This window comes from Elephantulus edwardii, unplaced genomic scaffold, assembly GCF_000299155.1.
Source record: "Elephantulus edwardii isolate Elephantulus edwardi_28Jun2011 unplaced genomic scaffold, EleEdw1.0 scaffold00048, whole genome shotgun sequence".
NCBI lineage: Eukaryota > Metazoa > Chordata > Mammalia > Macroscelidea > Macroscelididae > Elephantulus > Elephantulus edwardii.
Window position 1 is genome coordinate 17,585,109 of NW_006399798.1, and position 15,732 is coordinate 17,600,840.

A 15,732-nucleotide genomic window follows, 5' to 3' on the forward strand; every position below is an offset into this window, starting at 1 on the left:
CCTTCCGTTTATTACGTTGTGGTTCTAGGACTTCACGACTGGACAGGTTTCTCTGCTAATTTTTGTGGTAAAGTGGCTCCCTCAGTCATGTCTGTTTCTGGGGTCCATGGTGTACATTTATCAGTAATGTATTACATAAAGACCTTGGGGCACAGCTGGTCTGACTTGCATCCCTTTGACATGGCAGAAAAGATCTTTGGGGAATGTTTTGTTGGGTGGTGGTTGTTGTTGTTGTTGTTGATAGGTGCCACCAGGCCGACTACAACTCATAGCATCCCTGTCCTGTACAAACTCAGCCTCACGATCTCTGATAAGCTTGAGCTCACTGTTAGCAGTCACCGTATCAGTCCATCTTGTTGAGGGGCTTCCTCTCTTTCGCTGACCCTCTGCCATTTGTAGCACGATGTTCTTTTCTAAAGACTGGCTACTCTTAACATGCCCAGAGTTTGTGAGACCAAGTGGCTCCTAAGGAGCATCCTGGCTGCACTTCTCTAAGACAGACGTGTTTATTCTTATGACGGTCCATGGGATATGCAGAACTCTTCTCCATCACTGTAATTCCAAGGTATCCGTTCTCCTGTCTTCCTTATTCATTGTCCAACTCTCACTTGCATAGGAAGCAATGGGAAAGACCATGCATGGCTTAGCTCAGGAAGACCTAGGTCTTTAAACTGACACTCTTGCTCATTACAACTTTGGAGAACTCTCTGACAACACATTTTCCCAATGAAGCATGTCTTTTGATTACTTGACTGCTGCTACCTATAGGTATTGATTATGGATCTAAGTAAAATGAAATTATTGTCAATTTCAGTCTTCTCTCCATGTATCATGATGTTGTCTGTCAGTACCATGGTGAGGATGTTCGTTTTCTTGATGTTGAGATGTAATGCATATTCAGAGCTGTTGTCTAGATCCTCTGCAGCAGGTGTTTCAAGTTCTCTTCACTTTTAGCAAGCAGGATTGGGTCATCTGCGTAATATAGTCTGTTCATGAATCTTCCTCCAAACATGATAAACTGACCCTGCCAGAACTCAGCAAAAAGGAATGTCGTCTTTAAGCTGTGTGGGTAGGTTAACATTAAGGTTAGAGGACCTTCTGGTAGAAAATTACTTGTAAATAATGCCAGGACCTTAAAAATGGAGTTAAGGCTCCACTTTCAGACTAGTTACACATACCAGGTGCCTCTGATTTTAAACTCCCATACAACCTTTAAAGATTAGAAATGCTCCTGAGGAATGAAGTATGTTTTAAGCAGACCTTGCCTTCAAGGCACTGCATTCCTGCTCTTTACATCTGGAGACAAGTTAACGTTTTTAATCAAAATTCCTTTTGTCCCTCCCCCCTCTTTTTCTTGTTTCCCCCAACTCTTCTAACCAAGTCCATGGATTAGAAAGAAAGAAAAGGAATTTCGAATGTCTCAGCATTACCATTTATATGTTCTTATGTGGAAGGGATAGAGTCCTACTAGTGTAGTACCTTAAGTGATGGGCTCGTATTTGAAAGATTGGTCTTTCAAAGCCACCGTCTGTTCTTTGAGAACAAGATGAGGCATCTGTTCCCGGTAAGATTTACAGTCTCAAAAGCCTGGTGGAGGGTTGTCCTGAATTAGAATTGATTCCACAACAGAGGGTTTATAGTTGGGTTAATGCAGAGGAGAGAAGTCCTGGTGGTTCAATGCCCTGCTGCTGGCTGAAAGATTGGTGAGTAGAACCTAACCTCCTAGCTACTTGGCAGGAGAAGGCAGTGGCAACCTGTGTCCATAAACATTATAACCTTGGAAATCCTGCAGGCAGTTGTGCTCTGTCCTGCTGGGAGCTATGAATGGAATCAACTTGATAACAAAACAAGTGGGGTTTTTTAAATTTTGCTTTGTTTTGAAACAAGTGTTTTTTTGTGTTTATGTAATGTGAAAGAGTATCAAGCAGATGTGTAGGTGATCTGTGTGTGGCCTGGAAGGACTTGCACTCTCTTTTCTATGGATCACAGGACCCTAGGATTCGATTCCGTGACACGCGTTTCATATATTGCTGGAGGTAGGAAGGTATTAGTTACTATGAGGGAAAAACAAACCAGCAAAAATCAACCAGCAAAAGAAGTCAAAGAAGTTACTGCCTCTGAGATAATAAATGCCAACGCTGAGTCTTGAAATAGCTCCTCACTGTTCATTGTACAGTCTGATTTATTGTTGATAGGTTTTTCATGGTCAAATGAATAATACGTTATGGGCAACTCAAAGTAAAATAAAAGCCATGGATGTTGTGGTGTTTAATCTCTGACTCCATGGTGGTTGACAGCCTTGTGAAGTTCTTCAGAAAAAGCATTTGACTATTGATTCCTATTTAAGGAAGCCTCTGTTCTAGTTTCAAGATGAGAACCAAGGATTTGTTTTTGCTTTTCAACTGGCTCGAGTTGTTGTTTTTAGTTGCTGGTGAGTTCATGTTGATTGATGAGAACATCGTGTTTGATTTTTAAGACCATGCCTTTTGGAAGCAATTTTCCAGATCTCTCCTGAGATACCTCAGGGTGAGTTTGACCACCAACATTTTGGCTAATGGTCAGCTGCTTAGCCATTTGTGCCACCTAGGTGACTGGATAAATCCAGAATCCTACATAAATGATGGGAAGAGAACCCTTATTAAAGATTTTCTCAGTAAGACAGAGGATAAGAAGCATAGTAACTTTAATGAAGTGATATGTGAAACTCTTAAGGAAAGTCTCATGAATAGAAGAGTTTGAGGCAGCGAGCTTCCTGGAAGCATGCCTGGCTGATGCTACGATTTAGAGGCTATTTTGCACTAAATATTGCTCCCCCCCAAAAAAATATGGGAGTACAAATGTATTTGCATCTATTATTTTAGAACTGGAGCCACATTTTCATGTAAACACTACAGAACAATGTGAGCTTTTTGAAAATAATTGTTTTAATTGGCATGATGAAAAAGCATTGTATTACTTCTCCCTCAAGTTCTGAAGGTTAAAATTTGATTCTGGAAAATAAGCCAGATGTTTTCTTTCTTTGCTTCTCTGTCTTTTTATGAACCTTTTCTTTAATCTGTTGCTTCCCTTTATTCCCTTTTAGTAAGTAATATAGAACTTTCATTTCTATTTCTCTTATAAATGAAGGCAGGTTCCCCCCTCCCCAGTACTTTTAACATTAGCTGTTCAAGTCCACAAAATAATATGGAACTATATTATTTTCTCTCTCTTTTTTTTGTGCCAAAACCTGGGATCAAACCATAGTTTTTCTTTAGAAAGGCATCCTGATGACTTGAGTGTGGTGGATTAACCTGTAGAGTATCAACTATAAGTTAGACTGTACAGTAAACAGTAGGGAGTACTGCATTATATTAGTTTCCCATTGCTACTATAATAGATTCCTACATCTTAGTGACTCAGAACAACACAAATGTGCTGCCTTCCTATTTGGATGGTAAACTATCTTTAAATCAAGTTGTAGCTAGGGAGGCTTGCATTCCTTCTGAAGGATCAATGGGGAGAATGTTTCTTTGCTTTCTTTAGGACTAGATGCCACCCACTGTCCTCAGCTCATGGCCCCATCACCTAACCCCCTGCTAGTACATCATCTCTCCCTCTGCCTCTCCTGCCTCCTTCCTTCATCTTTGAAGACTGGGTCTACCCAGATACCTTTCTATCTCCAGATCCTTCACTTAATCATGTCTTTGCAGGTGATCTGTTCACAGGTTTGAGAATTTGGGACATGGACATCTTTGGAGGGAGCCTTATTCTACCTTCACTCCCTGCTTCTTCTGCTTTCGCTGAAGGGGGATTCATATCCCTTCATGTTCTCCCCGTTCTCCCCACTTGCCTTGGCTTGAGTCATTCGGCCTCTTTCTCATATTCTTTCCTTTCTCACGTTCTTTTCTCCCCCTGAGTCTTCCATCTGGCCTTGTTGTTTCATTTCCCCCCATTTTTTTGTCCATCTGCTGCTTTTTAGACCCATATTCAGGCTTTTTTACCCACTTTGCCAGATCATACTCCATACAGGTCTCCTTATTTATATCATTCTCCCTGCAGATATTTGTTGAAATTAAGACATATACTTGGTTTTTTATCTGTGTCTGGCAATTCTGTTATGAAATCTTTTGTTTCCTGTGTCATCTTTTATTCCCACTGGTTTTGTCTTGTTTCCTGTGAAAACGCACAGCAGCCGGTGACATGAGTGAGGATGCAGCTTGCTTTGGTGGGAAAAGAAGTCCGTGTATAACCCGCACTCGCCTTGATTAGTGTTCTGTCCTTGGACAAAGAACATAATCTTGCTGGGTGGCAGTCAGGCACTCTTGACCTTGGCAGTTGGTGCTGTGAGTGTGGGAAGGGTCAGATTGGGAGACAGAAAGGAAGGGTTTTGGCATGGTCTCCAGGAGAGGGACTGATCACTTTGCACATGGTCTAGATTCTGCCCACAGATTCTGGTTTCAGCATAGGTGTACCTAAGAGAAGTCACACGTTCGGTTCTAGTCTACCTCAATTGACTATCTTGGTAAAGTGAGTTAAATGAATTGTTTGCTTTCCCACTGCATATAAAGATTATGTTTATACTGTACTGTAGTCTGTTAGGTGTATGAATAGCTTTGAAGTACAGTAAAGAGAAACTCAGTCAAACAAGTTATGCTTGTTGGTCAGTTTTAGAAGCAGCCTTTGTTTAGTGGAATCCCTCCGAAATCTTACTAAGGAGCTAATGGACCCTGAGATTGTTTTGTGTTTGAAAAGTAGACACTTCAAGCACACATAGCACATTTCAGTGAGAAACCAGTAACATGGAGCTAGGTTTGTTCAGTGTGGCTTTTGGGGACTTAACCAGTAGCCTTTGCTTGGAACTCTGGAGGAAGACAGCAATGATGGTGTCATTCAAGATGCCTACAGGTCAGATCCTGCCACCTAACAAAGGCCTTGAGAGAATCTGTTCAGAGTTCAGCACAGGTCCTTTACCTAACAGGTCAGTAGGTGACTTTGTAGAGGAAGGTTGGGCAGATAGGCCTCTGGTGGCTGCTGCATAAAATGTTACACAGATCCCTGAACAGAAGCCAGTCTGTTGCCCCCTGGGACATCTTGCCCACCTGCTGGGACCCTTGGCTTCTGTATATGTCTCTCATTCCCTTGGTCCTGGTGTAGGCCTGACTTTGCTTTTTTAATCCCAGTGGACCAACTCATGCTGTTTAGTTCCAAAATGGAGCCCTTTGTGTTTGGACCTGTGACTAGTCACCTTCATGCAAGGCCATTGCTGCCTGTGCAGCAGCTGCAGAGCTGTCTATGTCGTCTTTTATGTTATTGAAGCAATTTAGATGCCTTTTATTCTTCAGCCCACAGAGAATCATCAAGTACCAAGCTTTCCGTTTACATTACCTCTGTAATTTTCATTTTAAATTATCCCTATAAAACTAGGTGACAGTTAAATGAAAAACATGCATTATCCTTGGTATTTTTCTTTTCCTTAAGGTTACAAACCTGTTGGCTTAAAGATAACAAAGAAGGACTGATCTGAACCTGAGGCTGTGTCTTTGTGGCTGTGACCAGCTCCTGGATTGAAATGGCTTTGTTTGGTCAATAAACATCATTCCTGTTTCCTAGATCTACCAGGGGTAGGAGAACCCAAGGGGCACGAATGAGTATAAGATGTTTATGAATGTGGTTTCTCTCAAATATTGATAATGAACATATTTAACTGTGTATATATAATCTGTGATGTAGGAGGGCCCTTGAACTGTAATATTTTTTTCTTCTTTTTCAATGAACAGATTTAGTCTTTCATAGTTAAGAGCATAGAAGTTCTGATTCAGGGCCCAGCTCTAGGGAATATTTTCTCTCTGCTGGCTCTAGGGGAACATTCTTTTCTCTTATTTTATATTTGTGGGCCAAATATTTTCTAGAGATGTCTTTAGATCTTAAACTTACTCTGAGTTTAGGAGCTTCTCAGCATAGGGACCTCAGATCCAAAGATCTTGCTCAGCTGCCAGCTCTCCTTGGTGGTTTCTTTAAACCTGCATATGTAGAGGGTTTAGATTTGGAAGAGACAAGAAGATAGTGAATCCTAGAGAGGACATGGCTTGCTTAGTGTACCACAGGGTCAGCTTGGAAAAGGAGCACATATCAGAGGCCCTTGCCAGCTCCAGGCTAGCTCTTCCTGCTTTCCCATGATATGTCTTATACTGGTGAACTTGCCCTGCTCCCCAATACCACTAGCTCTGGGGCCAGAGAATAGACCCGTGTGACTGAACATACCATATACATGTCCCTTTTCATACTCTTACCACTTCTTCCTCTTAATCGTGCTGATTCCACCACAACATTTTTGTCTAAAAAGAACTGAGCTGGAGTCCTGCCTTCTGCACTGGTCTCACCCTCCCCAGCACTGCTGAGGCCCACCCTGTGTCTTGGCTCATTTGACCGGATCTCTTTCCAGGCTGTAGTGTTAATGTCCAGTCTTAAAGATGCTATCATGATGGCCATTGTTAGATGCATCGAGTCAGCTCCAACTCGCCCTGCGTGCAACAGAATGAAACCCTGCCAAGTCCTGTGCCTCTACCATCTCTGCTCTTCTTAAGCCATTGTTGCAGCCACTCTGTAAATCCATCTTGATGAGGGCTGTCTTTTTTTGTTGATCCTCTGCTTTCCTGAGCATGATGTCTTTCTCCAGGGATTGCCCCTCCTGATAGAGTGTTTGAGAAGAAGACTGTCTTGTCACTCTCACTTCTAAGAAGCCTTCTTCTGCACTTCTTCCAAAATAAACTTGTATGTTGTTTTGGCAGCCCATGTGTGCATATTATCCTTTGCCAACACCACAGTTTAAAGCATCCATTCTTTGGTCTTCCTTATGCGTTGTCCGGCTTTCCTATGCATGTGAGGTGATTGGCACCTAACGCCCAGCAAATAGGTTTTGAGTGAGCTACAAGAGATGTAATGTATTGATTGCAGGGTAGGCTTGCAGCGTTGAGTTTTTGATGCCCAACTTTTCAGGTGTCCACTTCTCTGACTCGCCACAGAGCCCCAGAGGGATGGGAGTGGGTTTCAAGACACTTAGCTTTGCCCAGGAGAGTTCTCAGAGGGTGACAAACTTCAGCTCTGATGTTTCATTTTCCTGTCACTTCAATCTTGGATGTCCTGTCAGAGGTGTTGGCTTTATGGTGACTCTTCAGAACAGAGGCTATACCATCTGTGATACCTGAATACGTCAGGCCTTATGACAACTGTCATTTAGGAATAAAGAAGTTAAAGGTTGTGGTCATTAATATGTAGATTGCACTATCCATCTGTAGTTGGACATGTTGCCACTTATTTGCAATGACAAGATCATATGAGTGTTAGGGGGAGATGCAAGCCAAGTGATTCTTAAGATTGCTGTGAAAATTGTAGTGGAAGCATTATACCCTTCCTGGGGTAGCTTTTTCAACGCAAAAACCACTGGCGAATTTTTTGTTCCGAGATCCCCTAACTTACCAGGACACTCCATTCTATCCTGTGGGGCATCTGAAGTCATGCTGATAACGCTGATCCTGCAGGTATTTTAAACATTGAAAGACAGAACTCTCAATAGAATGGGGGGAGGCGCCAGCCATTCAGGTGTTGCGAGATAAGATGGATTGTGCAGCATTGATAATAATGGTTTGCCGTTTGTTCATAAAAGAGAAGGCCTAACTGAAATTAGCTAGTGCAAATGAAATCATTCAGCCCACTAAAGTGAATAGCAATGGACATCTGCCAGGTAAAAGCGTAATTACCATTTCAGAATGAGTGCCATCTGTGCCCCTCTCTGCAAACGGCAGTGTCTCCTGTGGAGAAACCACTTTCTGACTCCTGGTTTTCTCGCTCTCTTCACAGAGCCTGAGCCCTTGTGAAGCTGGCAATGACAAGTCTGAATGGTAGCCATGCCGAAAAAACCACTGACATGCCAAAACCATCAGCCCCCAGAGTGCACGTGCAGAGATCCGTGTCCCGAGACACCATCGCCATTCACTTCTCGGCATCCGGGGAGGAGGAGGAGGAGGAGGAAGAGGAGTTCAGGGAGTACTTTGAGGAGGGGCTGGATGACCAAAGCATCGTAACGGGGCTCGAGGCCAAGGAAGACCTCTATCTTGGCCATGACCCTGCTGCCTCGCCCACCCTGGCAGATGGACTGCCCGTGTCCGAGCTCCCTGCCATTTTGCCCATCTCTGAGAACACTGTAAAGCTGTTGGAGTCCCCTCCTCCGGCAGTTCAAGTATTAAGTACAGTGCCATTGGCTCTGTCCCCAGGGTCGTCTTCGTCGGGGCCCTTAGCTAGCTCTCCCAGTGTGTCATCCCTTTCTGAGCAGAAAACCAGTTCTTCCTCCCCGTTGTCCTCTCCTTCCAAGTCTCCTGTCCTCTCGTCCAGTGCCTCATCGTCGGCCCTCTCCAGCGCAAAGCCCTTCATGAGCCTGGTGAAGTCCTTGTCCACAGAGGTGGAGCCAAAGGAGTCCCCACACCCCCCAAGGCACAGGCACCTGATGAAGACCCTGGTCAAGTCTCTGTCCACAGACACTTCCAGGCAGGAGTCAGACACTGTGTCCTACAAGCCCCCCGACTCCAAGCTCAACTTGCACCTGTTCAAGCAGTTCACGCAGCCCCGGAACACAGGGGGAGATTCCAAAACTGCGCCCTCTTCCCCACTGACGTCGCCCTCTGACACGCGCTCCTTTTTCAAAGTGCCCGAGATGGAGGCGAAGATCGAAGACACTAAACGACGCCTCTCTGAAGTCATCTACGAGCCCTTCCAGCTCCTGAGCAAGATCATCGGGGAGGAAAGCAGCAGCCATCGGCCCAAAGCCTTATCTTCAAGTGCTTCCGAGCTCTCTAACCTGTCCAGCTTGAACGGCCACCTGGAAAGCAATAACAACTACAGCATCAAGGAAGAGGAGTGTGACTCTGAGGGCGAAGGCTACGGAAGCAACTCCAACATCCCCAAAAGTGAGCCCCCCAAGCCAGCCGACGACCCCGCCAGAGAGGTGGAACCCAGAAGCACCCAGGTGAGCAGCAGTCTGAAGGACATTGGCCTGAAGACCAGTTCTCTGGTTCTCGAGAAGTGTTCCTTGTCGGCCTTGGTGAGCAAAGAGGATGACGAGTTTTGCGAACTGTACACCGAGGACTTCGAGTTAGAGACAGACGGGGAGAGCAAGGCTGACAAGCCCCCAGACCTCCCTCCCAGGTCAGAGGTGCTTGTGGACGAGGGGGGCGCTCTTGACAGCGAGGAGGAGGTGGACGCGGCCGAGCAGCACCAGGAGCTGCCAGTGAAGACCTTGGGCTTCTTTATCATGTGTGTCTACGGGTACCTCGTCCTCCCCCTCCCCCACTACGTCAGTGGACTCTTCCTGGGCATCGGCCTTGGGTTCATGACTGCAGTGTGCATGATTTGGTTTTTTACACCACCAAGTGCTCATAGATATCACAGGTCCCGTAAGCACCTCCAGCACTGGAACACTAGACCTCTGGATATCAAAGAACCCGAAATTTTAAAGGTAAGCCTTCGCCTTCCACAGCTCATCAGAGCTCCTGGTAGCTCTCTCTTCATCTTTTCGAGACTTGCTGTTTGCTGGAGGTATTTGCAGAAGTAGAGTGTGTGTATATGTTTGTGTGCGTGCGCAGTCTTTTAAGGTCTCACTCTTGAGAGACCTGTCTGTAAGCCTCATTCTAACTCTGGTCTCAGGAGTACACCAAGTAGTCTTTCAGGGGTTGCCATGGTTCTAGGGAGCAGTAGTTACATCCACTTCCCAGTTAATTTTCTGTCTAAACATGTAAACATGCCAAGCATTTGTCATAGCAGAGTCTTTAGAGTAAATGTTCTGGAACTCTTGGAGAAAGGATTAAATTCTCCTGAAAGTGCAAGAGAAGGGAAGGGAGGGAACAGAGGCCACTGCCTGTGAGCCTTTGCCCCTGCGGCGCCTCTCCCCTCTGTGCACAGTGGGGCGGGAGCGGTGGAAAGATCACCTTTAAGCACATTGGAGCTCAAGCTTTGGGCCTCTGCAGGGTGCCCATGAGAGGCCACCGGGTCCGGGAAGAAGATACTAGAACTTCCCTTTACATTTCTTTTTTTCTTTCATCTTCTAGAAAGTTCTGGGGTTTCCTGTGGAGCGCAGCTCCACTCTGACACACACAGGGTTATCCTGAGTCAGAAGCAACTCAGCAGCACCCAGGGGTTCAGTTATTATTTACCACAAAAACATGGGTTGCACTTATTTGATAATATTTTAAAAATGTTAAAACTTCTATCTTTGCAGCCTCTTTAGAGAATTTCCTCTGTTGTATTTCTCATCCTAGTTTAATGTTTACGCAATAGTAAAACTGTTTTCTTAAAAAACAGTTGTTTTTGTTGTTGTTGTTGTTCTTGTTCTTGTTGTTGTTGTTATGTGCCATCAAGTCACCTGCGACTCATAGTGACCCCATGTGCATTCGCTCTGAACCCTGCCCTATCCTTAGCCAATCTCATCGTCTCTGACAGACCTAATCCCATTTCTCAGGTCACAGAGTCAATCCATCTCATTCTGAGACTTCCTCTCTTGCGCTGTCCCTCCACCCTTCCAGGCATGAAGGGGGAAAAAAATGAAAGTAAATTCTGGGTTCTGTGTAGTATAATATAGACCATATAAAGGTACTGTTGTTATTTATTTTGTAATTCATTCTCTCTCTCTCTCTCAGATCTGTGTGCTCTGAGAGAATGTGGAAGTTTAGAGACCCCCTGCCTTATAATACTATTTAATTCAAAGCTTCAGTCTCCCTGAAAAGTTGAAGGTTTTACAGATGGGAGACCAGCTTGAAGCAGTGGTCATTTGTTCAGGGTTTCTTGACAATTACGTAGTAGAGATGGGATTTGGAGCCTTAGGGTTCCCTTCCTGCTTTTCCATGACACCACTCTGTGGAGGCTTCATGTCCACACCTATCCTGAGAAGCACTTTTTTAACCAGAGCTGCACAAAAGAGAGACTGGTTTACCTGAAGCAGTTTTGAACCTTAGCTGTCTTAATCTTTAGTAGTTCAGATTGGCTCGGTTGCTCTTCTATGACTAACTCACACCAGACCCACAGCCGCAGGTCAGTTTGGTGACCCTCTGTCAGGTTTCCAAGGCTGTAAATGTTAGCAGAAGGCGGCTGCCTCATCTCCACCCCTGTTCAACTAAGAATGTTCTGATCCTGGCCACATGATCTCTCACTAAGTACTATTTCTAAAAAAAATAAAATAAAATCATAAACTTATTTCCTTGTTAAAAAAAATGTGGTCAGTAACCTAGAAAACTCAGAGAAAGCGATTCCTTAGCATACTAGTAGGGGGGCTCTGGTGGCCTGATGGTAAGAAGCTGCACTGCAGACCTGAAGGCTTATGGTTCGAATCCATCAATATCTCCACCAGAGAAAGATGGGCAGCCTCCTCCCATGTGATTTAATGCCTCTGAAAACCCACTGGAGGGTCAGCTATAAGGGTTGCTTCAAACTCCAAGGCATACAACATCATCATCATACTAGTAGGGAATAATTACAATAATGATTTTTTTTAATTTCTCAGTCTTTTTCAACATGTACTTGTGAGCATATGAGTATATACATGTACACATATATACAAGCACACAATACACACAAATACATATTCGTACCTCTTCAGATTTTACTTTAATGGGGCCATGTATTTTGTAACCTGTCCTTTTTTGTTTCTCACACATGGCATTATTACTCTGAGAGTCTGGTGTTGAGTCTTGAGGATGTGACACACTTAAGCTTCACTTTAATATATGAAGCGGAGCAAAAGTGACTCATTTGCCTGGTTGCTAAGCTTTTTCTGATAAGATGGTGCTGTGAATACCTGAATTACATGCCCTTTAGGTAAGTTAGTGCTGATTTTAGCGAAGGAAAAGGATGCCCATAATGACTCCAGTGCCTAATGGCTAACTGCAGTTTTTAGCTTAAACACTTGTCTTGGGAAGTGGCACTTTTTATTCAGTCAGTGGTTGTGTTGAGTCCCATCACTGCTGTCCTCCAGGGGTTTGCTGAGCTCCAGAGGACGTTGATGAGGTAGGATGTGATGACGTGAATGCGTTGGCACAGAGAGGGTTTTGAGCTGATCTCTGAAACAGGAAAAGAAGCCCTACATTGAACCTTACAGGGGGCTAAGTGTTGGGTCCATCGTTTTGTTTAATTCTCACCTCAGCCTTGTTCAATTGGAATATGTGCTGAGGAGGAAGTAGGAGCACAGAGAAGTTACTTGCATGAGATCACACAGCTGTTGAGCGGCAGTCAGGCAGGGCTAACCCGTTTTCTGTAAGAAAGGGGTTTTGCCTTCAGTGTCTGGGATAAATGTATTTTAATTTCACATTGTTGCCTTTGCCTTGTTGAAAACAAATACTTTGATATTGTTCTTGGCTGCTACCAATAATCCAAGCAAATGGTCTTAGTCTGTTTTATAAGTATGCTTCTTGATTGATGTTTAATCAACTGTGCAGCATTGTTTTGGTAATTCTTTTTCATCCTCAAATGAAACTTGCTTAGAATGGCTTTTTACTAAAGAGGAGAAACATGTTTTAGCCTGAGGGCTTCTGTTTAGTGCCCAGCATTCTTGGTGACTTAATGAGCCACCTAAAAACATTCTCTATTTTAGAAAAGGGCCAGTGCTTTCGATCCAAGCCAGAGATTTCAAATGCAAAAAGCTCTTTAATCAGTTTTGCTGAATAAAAGACCAAAAAAAGGACCGAATTTTTGATAACCCTTTTAAAAAATGTAGCAGTTAAGCATTTTGGCAGGTTTAACACTAAATTTCAGACCTGGATATTGTGGTGAAAAAAGGACAGTGCAGTCTACCATGGGGCATCTGTCTTCCTCTCTTTCTAACTGGACATTGTACTTCCTGTGTGACTTAGGATGGCTGCTATGACAAACTGGAAGTTCATTTCTTGCTCACACACCCTGTGTGCAGAGTGGAACTACTCCCTTGAGTTTTTAAGGCTGCCACCTTTCAGAAGCACATCTCCAGCCCTTCCTGAAGTTTGAACCATCCAACCTTTGAGCTGTTGTCAAGCAGTCACCGATATGGATCACTGAGGGATGGTTCTTGCCTGCGTAATAGTCTAGCATGAGTGTCCTGGATAGGTGGGTGGTCTCTGCATGTTAATTTAGGGACCAAGCTGTTTCCATCTTCTTGCTCCACCTTGAACTGAGCAGTTAGTCAGCCCCTGCCAGGAACATTGCGGTTCTCTGCATCCAGCTGGCAGACTGGAACGGAGAAGGCATACTACCAAAATGTCTGGGCCCAGGTGAAACACATGACTTTCACTCCCTCAGATAGTCATATGGACCTTCCTATGTGTAAGGGGCCCTGGGAAGTTTAGTTCCTTACTGGACAGCTTCTGAGGAGCTTTACTGGTGCCATGTTTAAGAGCTTGGCTGCTATTTAAAATGTTAGTGGTTTAAATCCACTAGCCACCGTGCAAAAGAAAAATATGAGAAGCTGCTTCCGTAAAGGATAAACAGCCTTGGAAACACTATGGGCTGGTTGACTCTGAACCTCGACAGCAGCATAGTGGGTTTTGGGGCAACTTCCTTCCCAGACCCATTCCTGCACTGTAGAGCCAACCCTACTGAAAGGGGTGCCTGTATTTGGAGGACAGCTAGCTCCTCAGCCTCACTTTCATAGCACTTACAGAGAGCTAGGGTGGCCTAGTGGTTGGAAGCTGCGCTATAGTCTGGAAGGCACATAGTTCGATTCTACCAGCTGCTCCACAGGAGAAGGACAGATGGGCAGTCTCCTCCTGTTCGATTAATTGACTCCACCAGAGGGTCAGCTCCAATTTGACAGCACCCAACAACAACCACCAGGCATATAGCTATTTGTTTATTGTCTGTCTTCCCCAGTACACTATTAAATGTCCACCTGGGCTTTGTCCATCTTGTTCATTGTGGCCCCAGAACCAGGCACATATTGGGCTCATGATAAGTAACTGTTGAAGGAATGGATGGGCAGATGAATGAATAAACGTTCTAGCAAAAAGTTTAGCCTGTGAGTCAGTATTGACCCTGTTGACATCACTGAGATGATCACAGTGATGTTGCTTTTTTTAAAGAAATCCAAGATTTCTGCTTAAGGAAAAGAGAGATGAATCAGGGTTTGATCAGAGTGAACTTTAAGAAAATGGCGAAGAATTATTGAAAAAATATAGCTTGTGGGGTTTTTCTTCTCTTACTAAAGTGGAAAATCCAAATCGGCCTATCTTTGACAGGAGTTTGAACTTATTTGTTGCTTGTTTATCTTCTGGCGGCTCTTTTCTTACCAGCCCTCAACCCTCCTAAACAGAGGGAATGGGAGCATGGTTTAGGCTGAGTGGAGGGTTGGAGAAAGAATATCAGGAGTGAGTTCTAGATTTCTACCCTGCCTCCAGGTTTATGCCTTTAAAGGGATGCAGGGCTTGGCCTTGGTCTCTATATAGTATCCCTGTTAACCTTTTTCCAGGGCAAGTCAAAAGAATTCCTTTTGAAAATTGGCTGATTTTCTAGGATAAGTTGTCTGATTTGAGAGAGAAAGTGTATAATCCTGTTTACTTGTGTTTGTACAGGATGCTGTTCTCAAGCACGGCAGATATATAAGCCTTTTAAAAAACCAACAAACTAGTTCATGACAGGATTCAGAGGCTATAAACCTACCTGTGAAAGTGACCCAGCCCCTTGACTGATCTTATGTACCCAAAGCAGAATCTGGCTGTGAACTCCATGACATCAAGCAAGGAAGTTTGGTGCTCAAGGACTGTGTCAGGGAAACTGTGTTTTTCAGCCCCTGGGTTTTGTAAATTCTCCTTGTTGGGTCACCTCGTCCCTGCAGCTTAAGCTGGGAGCCCGCTTCCTTTATTAGCCCCATAAACAACTGAAGCATTTTTTTCCTTCAATGTGAGTTCATATGATGAGGAAAGGGAGGAGAAAAGTGACACTTTGTGCATTTCAGCAGGGGGATTCACTACTCCATACATACTGCAGACATTTGTGTTTAAAGTGATGCTGCAGCAGTGATGGATACGAGAGCAGGTAAACTAAACAGACCCAACTGCTACCCAAATAATAGCTCTTCTCAGAAGCTGATGTGTGACTGTTTAGACCTCATAGTAGATCGCTGTCTCATGTTTTGGGTCCTGATGGGTCAGGAGCAGCGCAGAGCTGTCACAGAGTTTACAGAAGAATTCTTAGGACCTCCTCCAGAGCCTGTGTAGTGAAATAAAGTCCTTTATGTGACTTTTTTCCTTCATTCTGTGAAAGACCAGTATGAGAGATTGTTCCCCTAAACTTTAAGGCACCTTTGCTCTAGCTTTCTACCCCAGAGGATCTGTTACTTTTGTCCAGGTTGACATTTCCTGAGTAAACTGTAAAACACTGGTGGTTTGATTCTTTTTCTCTGGTCCTGGGTTGTAGCATGCTGTATGATTGGTATCCACTTTATAAGGATTGGTCAGTAGGCCATGTAAGTGAGGAGGATGTTGCCTACTATGCAAATTAAATGTCTCTGGCCTACTAAGAAAGAGATTAGTCAATTCATGGTGCTGATGGGAGGGGTCATGGCTTGAAATTGATGGAGAGAGAGAGAGAGTGTGTGTGTGTGTGTGTGTGTGTGTGGGAGAGAGAGAGAGAGAGTGTGTGTGTGTCCACGTGTGTGTACACAGCCAATACCACAGAATTTCCTCAGAAAGGAAGCAGACAGGAAGAAAGTAGAGAGACACAGCAAAAGAAGACAGGAGGCAAGAA

General features: G+C 44.2%; 1 protein-coding gene across 2 annotated transcripts in view; it reads left to right on the top strand.

Moving 5' to 3' along the window:
• Positions 1-7,836: 7,836 nt before the first annotated feature.
• TEX2 (testis expressed 2) overlaps positions 7,837-15,732 on the top strand; it is a 65,632-nt gene continuing 57,736 nt past the window's right edge. The window contains exon 1 of one of the 2 annotated variants that reach the window (XM_006886278.1): positions 7,837-9,487. In XM_006886278.1, the coding sequence (XP_006886340.1) occupies positions 7,862-9,487 (1,626 nt within the window). In that variant the 5' untranslated portion in view covers positions 7,837-7,861. The remainder of the gene's footprint in view (positions 9,488-15,732) is intronic. The other variant, XM_006886279.1, reaches the window with a different exon arrangement.